The following is a 12,469-nucleotide window of genomic DNA, read 5'->3' as shown; positions in this document are numbered from 1 at the left end:
AGGATTGACAGATAGAGTCAGGTGATGGGAGGAATTTTCTTCCTTTAAGACTCACAGATATAAGCCATCAGTTCCAGAGACTCTTCAGACTGTAATCTCATTAGGTTTGACAGTTCAGTCACATTAAAAATAAACAGTACTTCCTGATCTAATTTCTTAGCATTATGCAAAATTGTTTCTTTGAAAAGCCAGCTATAGAGGACCTCACCTTCAACTAGCATAATTCACCATAAAGAATAAAAATCTTCCAGATGTAAAGTTATCATAAAAACTTACTGGATCAGAATTGTAGAGTGGGTGACAGACTTGCTCCAAAGCCTGCAAAAACTTCACATTGTCCTTTGCTGCATTAGCTGCATCGGTGATTTCAGAATCAATCCCTTGCCATATCTTTTAAAAAAGTAAAACAAAGCACTCTTTATTCATAAGTGTTCAAGCTTCTGAGTGATTTAAACATAAATTGCAATTTATCATTACTTTAATCAGTCCATTTAGTGAAAATACTTCACATTTTAAATTTGTATGGTCACTTTCTCTGTATCGTCTTCTTGGCCTGTAACTCTTAAGCACCTACTGTTGTCCAATGTTGACTTCTTACACTTCCCTGATATCATTTATCCCATCACACAGCTCATTATCAAGTAGCTTCATTACTTTCCCTGGTAAGTTAACTTACTGAAGATGGAAAGGAACAGAGAACCTGGAGGGGAGCAAAGCCCAAGGTAACTGGCCCACAGCAGGAATGCATTTGCACTCCAATCATTCTCCAACTAGTCCTCATGTTGACATCTCAGCCATAAGACCACAAGATAAAGAATCACAATTAGGCCATTTGGCCTAGAGCCTTTTCCACCATTTCATCACGGCTGATCCATTATTCCAATCCACCTCAATTTCCTGCCTTCTCTCTGTATCCCTAAATGCCTTGAACAATTAAGAATCTATTAACCTTTGCCTCAAATATTTGTAAAAACTTGGCCTCCACAGCTGCCTGTGGCAATGAATGCCACAGATTTACCACTCTCTAGCAAAAGAAATTCCTCCTCATCTCCATTCCAAAAGGACATCCCTGTATTCTGAGGCTGTTCCCTCTGGTCCTAGATTCCCCCACCACAGGAAGTATCCTCTCCAAATCTGTTCTACCCAGACCTTTCACTATTCAATAGGTTTCAATTAAATCACCCCTCATTCTTCTGAATGCAGGCCCAGAGCCATTAAACACTCTTCATATGACAAGCTGTTCAATCCGAGAAACATTTTCATTCACCTCCTTTGAACCCTCTCCAATGTCGGCACATCCTTTCTAAGGTAAGGGGCCAAAACTGCTCACAATGCTCTGTGAGGCCTCACTGGTGCTTTATAAAGACTCAAATTGCATCTTTGCTTTTATATTCTCGTCCTCTTGAAAGGAATGATAATATTGCATTTGCCTTCCACACCACAGACTCAGCATGCAAATTAAACTTTAGGGAATCCCTACACAAGGACTCCCAATTCCTTTTGCACCTCAGATTTCTTATTTTTCTTTTCCATTTAAAAAAGTCTACCCTTTTATATCTTCTACCAAAGTGCATGACCACACAATTCCTGACATTGTATTCCATCTGCTACTTCTTTACCAATGCTCCTAATCTGTGTAAGTCCTTCTGTAGCCTCTCTTAATTCCTCAGAACTACCTTCCCTTGCATCCATCTTTATATCACATACAAACTTTGCAACAAAGCCATCAATTCCATCATCCAAGTCATTGATATAGGAGCTGTCCCAACATAGACCCCTGTGGATCACCTCTACTCACTGACAGCCAACCAGAAAAGGCTCCCTTTATTCCCACTCTTTGCTCCTGCCAATCAGCCACTACTTTATCCATGCTGGTATTTTTTTCTGTAATACCATGAGCTCTTAATTTGTTATGTAGCCTCATGTGTGGCACCTTGTCAAAATCCAAGTGCACATCAACCAAAACTCCTTTGACTTGCAAATCTTGTACATCTTATTTTTTAAGGCAACTTAATTTTTATTCCATCTTACTCTTCTAATATTTCTATATCCATGCATTTGTAATAGTATTGTGATCAATAAAGTATCTATTGTGCTCATTTCTTCAAAGAAATCTAACAGATCCGTCAGGCAAGATTTTTCCTTGAAGAACCCATGCTAACATCAGCCTACTTTATCATGTGCCTCCAAGTACCCCGAAACCTCATCCTTAACAATTTATTTCAACCTCTTTCCAACCACTGAGATCAAACTCTTGCCTATAATTTGCTTTCTTTGACCCCTTTCCCTTCCTGAAGGAAGGTATGACTTTTGTAATTTTCCAGTCTTCCAGAACCATTCCAGAATCTAATGACTCTTGAAAGATCATTATTAATGCCTTCAGAACTCTTCAGCCACCATTTACAAAACCCTAGGGTGTACACTATCGAGTTCAGGTGACCCGTTTACCTTCAGACCTTTCAGCTTCCCAATAACTTTCTTCTTGGTAATGGCAACTTCACACACCTCTGACCCTTGACACTCTGGAACTTCCAATATACTACTACTGCTAGTGTCTTCCACAGTGAAGACTGATGCAAATAGTTATCCAGTTCATCCACCATTTCCTTGTCTCCCATTACTACCTCTCCAGCATCATTTTCCAGTGATCTGATATCCATTCTCACCTCTTTTACACTATGTACCTGAAGAAACTTTTGGTATGCTCTTGAATATTATTGGCTAGCTTACTTTAATATTCCATCTTTTCATTCTTAATGCCTCCCCCCCCCCAATTGCCTTCTGTTGGTTTCTAACAGCTTCCCAATCCTCTAACTTCCCACTAACTTTTGTTCTATTACATACCTTCGCTGGCTTTTATGATGGCATTGACTTCTCTTGTTAGTTATGCCTGTGTCACCTCACCTTTCAAATACTTCTTCCTTTTTGGGATGTATATACCCCTGTGCATTCCAAATTGCTTCCAGAAATTTCACCATTGCTGCTCTGCCATCATCCCTGCCAGTGTTCTTTTTCCCTTTACTCCATGGAAGTACTGATACATCTGACTTTAGCTTCTTCTCAAATTTCAGGGTGAATTCGATCATCTTTTTATCACTGACCCCTAAAGGTTCTTTTACCTTAAGGTCACTAATCAATTCCAGTTCATTGCACAACACCCAATCCAGAATAGCTGATCCCCTGGTGGGCTCAACCATGAGCTGCTCTAAAAAGCCATTTCATAGGCATTCAAGAAATACCGCCTCTTGGGATAGAGCACCAACATAATTTTCCCAATCTACCTGCATGTTGAAATCCTCCATGACTATTGTAACATTGCCCTCTTTCTAACGAGGTGACTTCATTTTTTTTCAAACCAACAAAGACATGCCAGCCCCTCTGTCTTCCTGCCTGTTTTTATGATACAAATTGTATCCACAATCTTCTTTCAACCATAATTCAGTGATTACAACATACTAAATGCCAATCTATAATTGTGATAAAATTAATCTACCTTATTCTGTGCACTGCGTGCATTCAAATATAACACCTTCAGTCCTTTATCCACCCTTTGATTTTGTCTGCTTTTTACATTAAAACATCCTGTTGCCTACAGATTTTTCCCCTTATCATCAGCCTCTCCTTGCAAGGAGTCTCACTGCAAATTGCCTGTTTGTAAACCAACTACCTCATCCTCAGCTTCATCATTCTGGTTCCCACCTCCCCTGCCAAATTAGTTTAAACCCTCCTGAACAACTCTAACAAACTTGCCCGCAAGGATATTTGATCCACTCCCTTGGGTTTAGGTGTAACCCGTCCCTTTTGTACAGGTCATACCCTCCCCAAAAGAGATCCCAATGACCCAGAAATCTGAACCCCTGCCACCTGCACCAGTTCCTCAGTCACACATTCACCTGCCAAGTCATCCTATTCTTACCCCTCAATGGCACTTGGCACAGGCAACAATACTGAGATTACTATCCTGGCAGTCCTGTCTTTCAGCTTTCTACCTAGCTCCCTAAAATCTCTCTTCAAGACCTCCTGACCTTGTCTACTTATGTCAATATGCATAAAGACCTCTGTCTGCTTACCCTCACCTTAGAGAATGCCATGGACCTGATCCGGGACATCTTTGACCCTGGCACCAGGGAGGCAACATACCATCCAGATGTCTCTATCATGCCCACAGAATCTGATCTCCGTTCCTCTGACTAGGGAATCTCCTATCAACACTGCAGTCCCCTTCACCTTTCTGCTCTTCTAAGCCACAGAATCAAACACCATACCAGAGACCCAGTTACTGAGGCTCCCCTCGGAAGGTCATTCCCCTCAACAATACCTAATGTTGTCTACTTATTTGTTGTCCAGACCATGTAACCTACTCTAGAGATTGCCTGGAATCACACTACTGCATAGCCCTCTATTCTTCTAAGCTCCATGTACCTATCCAAGAGTCTCCTAAAAGACCCTATTATACCTGCCTCCACCACTGGCAGTGCATACCACGGACCCACCACTCTGTGTGAAAAACTTACCCCTGACATTCCCCCCTGTACCTACTTTCAAGCACCTTAAAACTATGCCCCCTTGTGTCAGCCATTTCAGTCCTGGGAAAAAGTCTCTGGCTAATCCACACAATCAATGCCTCTCATCATCTTATACTCCTCTATCAAGTCACCTCTCATCCTCTGTCACTCAAAGGAGAAAAGGCCAAGAACATTCAAACTATTCTCATAAGGTATGCCCTCCAATCCAGGCAACATCCTCGTAAATATCCCCCACATTCCCTCTATAGAATCCACATCCTTCCTGTAGTGAGATGACCACAGGTGAGAAGAAAGCGTAGGGAGAATGTATGCAGGGAAATATGAAAATATGGTGATTGAGGCAGATGAAATTCATAGATAGCAAACATTTAGTGGTATATGGGTTAAATGTGGGCACATAGGATGAGCTTAGATGTCATCTTTGTTGACATGGACCAGTTGGGCAAAATGACAATGGTGGGAGAGGAGAGAATGAGGACTTGGAAAACTTTAGAAATCAGTGAAGAGGAAGAAGAAGTCACAGAGTGTATCAAAAATCATACTTACATTCAGTAAGTATATACAGTAATAGTATTTTTATAGAAATACAGTATGAAAAAATGAATAGCACCAGAAGAGAGAGGCAAAAGTGGATCCAGAGTCAATACTCAAATGTTCTATAATTACGACTGAGCATTTCTGGAGTAAGACTAACAGTGTTAATAGTCTTTTCTTTAAGAAATCTGGGGAGAGAATAAGAGAAAGGAGAATGAGAAATGATCAGATAACAGACCCTTGTTGTAGAATTGTGCTTTCTCCTTATTATTGACCATTCCCTACTTAACCACCTCCAGGCAGGCAGACACCTTCCACCCAACCCCCCCCCCCCAATACATTTCTTACGTACTTAAGTGCACGAGTTGAGCTCATGACAATGGAGGATTTCTCTAGAAATAATTCTAAATGACGTATTCTAGGATACTTCCAGGAGGCAGAAGTCAATGTTTAGACAGTACTGACACATCAAACTCCATTTTAATTTGATCAGATGACCTTCAGAGTGTTACACAACATTGAAACAACCCTTTTGGCCTACCATATTAATGCCTATATTCATGCCTATCTATGCTAAATCTTTCTTCTATTGGCTATTCTCCACTCTTCTGGTACCTCACCCATGGCTAACAAAGTTATAAAGATCTCTGCCAGGATCTCAGCATTCTGGCATAACATCCTCGGATAGACCTGGTCAGAGCCTGGGTATTTATCTACTTAATGTGTTTCAGGACTGTTCCCTCCCCTTAACACTCTAGATTCTATGTCCTTCTCCAAGGTAAATACTGACAAAAAGTATTCATTTAAAACCTCACCCACTTTCCTCACACGTAGACTTCCTCATTGATCTATGAGAAGGTTATAGGATTAACAATCTAAATTTAGAACCACGGGGAATGGGTAAGGTCTTAAACATGTCATTTATATTCACAGACAAGTTCAGGAAAAGACAAGATAACTGGAATAAAATACTGTCTTAGGCAAACTATAATGAAACAACTTGCTTCTAATTTTCCAGTTTAGTAAAGTTAATTCATCCTCACGTTTTTACAATCTTAGTGCAATTACCTTGTTTACCTGACCACCTCTGGCATGTTATCAGACATGACACATTCCCCTCAATGTCCCCAAAACAAAAGGGCTGGGCAATTACATCAGGAAGTGATTGGGTGCACATGCTCCAGTTTACCTCAACAATGCTGAAGTACACTTCACTCTGCAAGTAACATAATCGAAGACCCCACCCAGTCCAGACAGACACTCTTCTCCCACCACCCCCCTCCAATGGGCAGAAGATAGAAAAGCCTGTAAGCATTGCTCAACACAGATTCTAACCTCATTGGGAGGGAGAACAGAAAGAGGTCGTGGTACATATTGGTACCAATGGCATTGGTAGGAAAAGGGGAGAGGCCCTGATAAAAAGACGACAGGGAGTTAAGGAAGGAAGTTGAGAAGCAGGACCGCAAAAGTAGTAATCTCGGGATTACTGCCTGTGCCACGTTACTGTGAGAATAGGAACACGATGGGGTGGAGATGAATGAGTGGCTGAGGGATTGAAGCAGGGAGCAGGGATTCAGATTTCTGGATCATTGGGACCTCTTTTGGGGCAAGTGTGACCTATACAAAAAGGACAGGTTGCACTTGAATCCCAGGGGGACCAATACCTTGGCGGGGAGGTTTGCTAAGGCTACTGGGGAGAGTTTAAACTAGAATTGTTGGGGGCTGGGAGCTGAACTGAAGAGACTGGGGAGGAGGAGGTTGGCTCACAAATAGAGACAGCTTGTAGACAGTGCGACAGGGAGGATAGGCAGGTGATAGAGAAGGGACGCGCTCAGACCAAAAGTTTGAGATGTGTCTATTTTAACGTAAGGAGTGTTGCAAACAAAGGTGTCAGATTTCTCAGTGGGAGAGCATTTTGGAGATAGTGATCATAATTCTATCTCATTTACAATGGCATTGGCGAGAGATAGGAACAGACAAATTAGAATAGCGTTTAACTGGAGTAAGGGGAATTATAAGGCTATCAGGCAGGAAATTGGAAGCTTAAATTGGAAACAGATGTTCTCAGGGAAAAGTTCTCAGGAAGAAATATGCAAATGTTCAGGGAATATCTGCGTGGAGTTCTGCATAGGTACATTCCAATGAGACAGGACAAGGATGGTAGGGTTCAGGAACGATCGTGTGCAAAGGCTGTAATAAATCTCATCAAGAAGAAAAGCTTACAAAAGGTTCAGAGAACCAGGTAATATTAGAGATCTAGAAGATTATATGGCTAGTAGGAAGGAATTTAAGTAGTAAATTAGGAAAGCCAGAAGGGGCCATGAGAAGGCCTTGGTGGGCAGGATTAAGGAAAACCCCAAGGCATTCTACAAGTATGTGAAGAGCAAGAGGATAAGACATGAAAGAATAGGACCAATCAAGTGTGACAGTGGGAAAGTATGTATGGAACTGGAGGAAATAGCAGAGGTACTTAATGAATACTTTACTTCAATATTCACTATGGAAAAGGATCTTGGTGATTGTAGTGATGACTTGCTGCAGACTTAAAAGCTTCAGCATGTAGATATTAAGAAAGAGGATGTGCTGGAGCTTTTGGAAAGCATCAAGTTGGATAAGTCACTGAGACCAGATGAGATGTACCCCAGGCTACTGTGGGAGGCAAGGGAGGAGATTGCTGAGCCTCTGGTGATGATCTTTGAATCATTAACAGGGACAGGAGAGGTTCCTGAGGATTGAAGGGTTAAGGATGTTGTTCCTTTATTCAAGAAAAAGAGTAGAGATAGCCCAGGAAATTATAGACCAGTGAGTCTTACCTCAGTGGTTATAAGTTGATGGAGAAGATCCTGAGAGGCAGGATTTTGAACATTTGGAGAGGTATAATATGGTTAGGAATAGTCAGCATGGCCTTGTTAAGGGCAGGTCATGCCTTACAAGCCTGATTGAATTTTTTTGAGGATGTGACTAAACACATTGATGGAGGAACAGCAGATGTAGCGTATATAGATTTCAGTATGGTATATGACAAGGTACCCCATGCAAAGCTTATTGAGAAAGTAAGGAGGGATGGGATACAAGGGAACATTGCTTTGTGAATCCAGAACTAGCTTGCCCACAGAAGGCAAAGAGTGTTTGCAGAAGGGTCATATTCTGCATGGAGGTCAGTCACCAGTGTAATGCCTCAGGGATCTGTTCTGGTACCCCTACTCTTCATGATTTTTATAAATGACCTGGATGAGGAAGTGGAGGGATGAGTTAGTAAGTTTACTAATGACACAAAGGTTGGAGGTGTTGTGGATAGTGTGGAGGGCTCTCAGAGGTTACAGCAGGACATTGATAGGATGCAAAACTGGGCTGAGAAGTGGCAGATGGAGTTCAATCCAGATAAGTGTGAAGTGGTTCATTTTGGTAGGTCAAATATGATGGCAGAATATAGTATTAATGGTAAGACTCTTGGCAGTGTGGAGGATCAGAGGGAGCTTGGGGTCCAAGTCCATAGGACGCTCAAAGCAGCTGCACAGGTCGACTCTGTGGCTAAGGCGGCGTACAGTGTATTGGCCTTCCTCAATTGTGGAATTGAATTTAGGAGCCGAGAGGTAACGTTGCAGCTATATAGGTCAGACCCCACTTGGAATACCATGCTCAGTTCTGGTCACCTCACTACAGGAAGGATGTAGAAACTATAGACAGGGTGCAGAGGAGATTTACAAGGATGTTGCCTGGATTGGGGAGCATGCCTTATGAGAATAGGTTGAGTGAACTCTGCCTTTTTTCCTTGGAGCGACATAGGACGAAAGGTGACCTGATAGAGGTGTACAAGATGATGAGAGGCATTGATCATGTGAATAGTCAGAGGATTTTTCCCAGGGCTGAAGTGGTTGCCACAAGAGGACACAGGTTTAAGGCGCTGGGGAGTAGGTACAGAGGAGATGTCGGGATTAAGTTTTTTTACTCAGAGAGTGGTGAGTGCATGGAATGGGCTGCCAGCAACCGTGGTGGAGGTGGATATGATAGGGTCTTTTAAGAGACTTTTGGATAGGTAGATGGAGTTTAGAAAAAGAGGGTTATAGGTAAGCCTAGTGATTTCTAAAGTAGGGACATGTTCGGCACAGCTTTGTTGGCCAAAGGGCCTGTATTGTGCTGTAGATTTTCTATGTTTCTAGACCATCAAACAGTTCTCAAATACAATAAGATAGACTTTTGTCCTCACAATCTACCCTCTTATGCCCTTACAACTTACTGTTTATCTGCACTGCACTTTCTCCATTAACAGCAACATTTTACCTGCAGTCTTTATTGGTTTGCCTTGTACTACTTCAATGTACTGTTGTAATGAATTGATCAGCACTAAGACAGGTTTTTCACTGTACATCAATTTACTCCTTGCATGCCAATTTTAATGATCAATGTCACAGTAATCCAATTGCTTTGTTTCACCTCCCAATAGAATCTTTGGATGTTCATTATTCTAAAAGTTTTTAACCGACTAAGTGGTTTTCTTTATTGATGGACTTCTTAGAGCTATTGCCCAAACCATTGTTTGGTTCATCGATAATTCATTCTTTTTGTCATAGTTCACAATTAGTTTGCTTTGATACAACAATTGACCTTAAAAAAATTAGATAAAATCGTAATCTCAAGGATGTTATATAGCAGTACTACTGCAACTATTTATTTAATTGGCTCATATCAGTGTCAGCATCCAGCTTTCCTTCATAAGTTCAGTTGTGTTTAAAGTTGTGTATAATATAGCATATTATCCCCACTTTCTGCAGGGATCACTCCCTCTGCTATTTTCTTGTCCATTTGTCCTTCTACACTAATCTCCCTTCTTGCACTTACCCCTGTGAGTGGTCAAAGTGCTACAGCTGTCCATTTACCTCCTCCCTCATCTCCATTCGGAGCCCCAAGCAGTCCTTCCAGATAAGGCAACACTTCACCTGACATTCTGTTGGAGTGATCTGTTCTGTCTGGTGCTCCCAATGCTGCCTCCTCTACACAGGTGCCCCCCGCTTTAGGGATGTTCGCTTTACGTCGCTTCATTTTTATAAAAGACCTACATTAGTAACCTGCTTTCACATTACAAAGAGGATTTTCGCTTTTACAAAAGTTTTTCCCATATAAATTAATGGCTCTTTATGCCATTTTGGCTTAAGAAAAGTTTCATAGGAATACTCTACCTTTGTAAAGGGGTGGGGGGGGAGAAACACCTGCATTGGTGAGACCAATTGTAAATTGGGGGACCACTTCATCAAGCACCTCGACTCCATCAACCAAAAGCTGAACTTCCCATTGGCCAAACATTTCAATTCAGATCCACTTCCAACAATTCCATCCATGGCCTCCTCTTGTGCCACGATGAGGACACGCTCATGGTGGTGGAGCAACACCTTGTATTCCATCTGGGTAGCCTCCAACCTGATGGCATGAGTATCAGTTTCTCCTTCCACCACCCCCGTGCCACTTCTTCAATTGCAGCACACACAAAATTCTCGAAGAACTCAACAGGCCAGGCAGTGTCTATGGAAAAGACTAAACAGTCAATGTTTAGGACTGAAACCCTTCATAAGGATCTCAACCTGTACGATTAACTGTTTATGCTTTTCCAAAGATTCTGCCTGGCCTGCTGAATTCCTCCAGCATTTTGTGTGTTGCTTGGATTTCCAGCAGCTGCAGATTTTCTCATGTTTATGGTGCCTCTTCCCCCGTTCCCCACTCTGGCCTCTTTCCTCTTCTCATCTGCCCATCTCCTCCTCCTTGCCTTTCCTCCTGTAGTCCACTCTCCTATCAGATTCCTTCCTCTCTAGCCCTTTAACTTTCCTACCCACCTAGCTTCACCTATCACCTTCTAGCTATCCTCCTTCATTGCCCCTCCCCCATCTTGTCATTCTGGCATCTTCTCCGTTCCTTTCCAGTCCTGAAAAAGGGCCTCTGCCCAAAAATGTCGACTGTTTGTTCACTCCCATGGATGCTGCCTGACCTCCAGCATTTTGTGTGTGTTGCTTTGGATTTCCACTATCTGTAGAATGTCTCCTGTTTACAATATGGCACAAAGTATCTCAACACAATAAAAAGCTGAAGCCCATTGCAGAAACATCAGTCATAAAAACCACAGTGCTCATTTTAGTTCTTGGAGAAAGCAAATATGTAAGATTTTGAATATCAAGCAATTGGGGACTCTGGGGAACAGAAACCAGAGGAAAGATGGTCTAGGGTAGTTCATTATGACCATACTGAATAGCAAAGCAGGCTTGAGGGGCCTCGTGTGTTCCAATTACTTTGTGTTCAAAATTAAACTGAAGTGATCCTTCCATCAACCTCCTTTCATCTCATACTCTCAGGCATATATATGTTGCAGACAATGTTGGAGGGGGTGCCTATGAATCATTGCCTCACCTGGAATAACTGTTTCAGTCCCTGGATTGCAGTAAGGAGGAAACATATACGAACATGTGTTGAACCTCTTGTGTTTAAATTTAGAAAAGCTAAAAAGTGTTGAAATCCAGAAAAGGGAGGGTATTGCTGGAAATGGTCCAAGTGAATTTGAGAGCAGCATGGAAGTCAATGAAACTGATAAAACAGAAGAGTTCCACATGGAATACTAAACTGGAAAAAGACCAAATTTGAAGAAATGAGAAAGGATCTAAAAAGTGTGGATTGGGACAGGTTGTTCGGTGGCAAGGATGTGATTGGTAAGTCAGAGGCCTTAAAAGGAGAAATTTTGAGAGTGCAAAGTTTGTACATTCCTGTCAGAATTAAAGGCAAAGTGCATAAGAATAAGGAACCCTGGTTTTCAAGGGATATTGTGGCATCACAGGTAGATAGGGTCAAAAGGAGAGCTTTTGGCACATTGGCCTTTATACAAACGTTTGTAAATCAAAGTATTGAGTACAAGAGTTGGAATGTTATGGTGAGGTTGAATAAGGCATTGGTGAGGCCGAATTTGGAGTATTGTGTGCAGCTTTGGTCATCAAATTACAGGAAGGACATTAATAAGGTTGAAAGAGTGCAGAGAAGGTTTACAAGGATGTTGCCAGGACTTGAGAAACTGAGTTACAGAGAAAGGTTGAATAGGTTAGGACTTTATTCCCTGGAGCATAGGAGAATGAGGGGTGATTTGATAGAGGTATATAAGATTATGATGGGTATAGATAGAGTGAATGCAAGCAGGCTTTTTCCACTGAGGCTAGGGGAGAAAAAAAAAGGACATGGGTTAAGAGTGAAAAGGGAAAAGTTTGAAGGGAACATGGGGGGGGGGGGGGCTTCTTCACAGAGAGAGTGGTGGGAGAGTGGAATGAGCTGGCAGTTGCCTCCAGCTCAATGGCCGAATGTGAAAGTGCATAATGTCAGCCCCCTTTATCCCTCTCCAATATTCTATTCCCTAACGCTATTCTCTGTGTTATGACCTCACT

General features: G+C 42.0%; 1 protein-coding gene across 1 annotated transcript in view; it reads right to left on the bottom strand.

The window, feature by feature from the left end:
• Positions 1 to 12,469, bottom strand: part of LOC132401347 (dynein axonemal heavy chain 8-like) — a 674,688-nt gene that overhangs the window by 601,615 nt on the left and 60,604 nt on the right. Inside the window, exon 9 of the mRNA XM_059983476.1 lies at positions 277 to 390. Within this exon, the coding sequence (XP_059839459.1) occupies positions 277 to 390 (114 nt within the window). The remainder of the gene's footprint in view (positions 1 to 276; positions 391 to 12,469) is intronic.

Source organism: Hypanus sabinus, chromosome 10 (genome assembly GCF_030144855.1).
Source record: "Hypanus sabinus isolate sHypSab1 chromosome 10, sHypSab1.hap1, whole genome shotgun sequence".
Lineage (NCBI taxonomy): Eukaryota > Metazoa > Chordata > Chondrichthyes > Myliobatiformes > Dasyatidae > Hypanus > Hypanus sabinus.
This window is presented reverse-complemented; position numbering and strand designations above follow the sequence as displayed.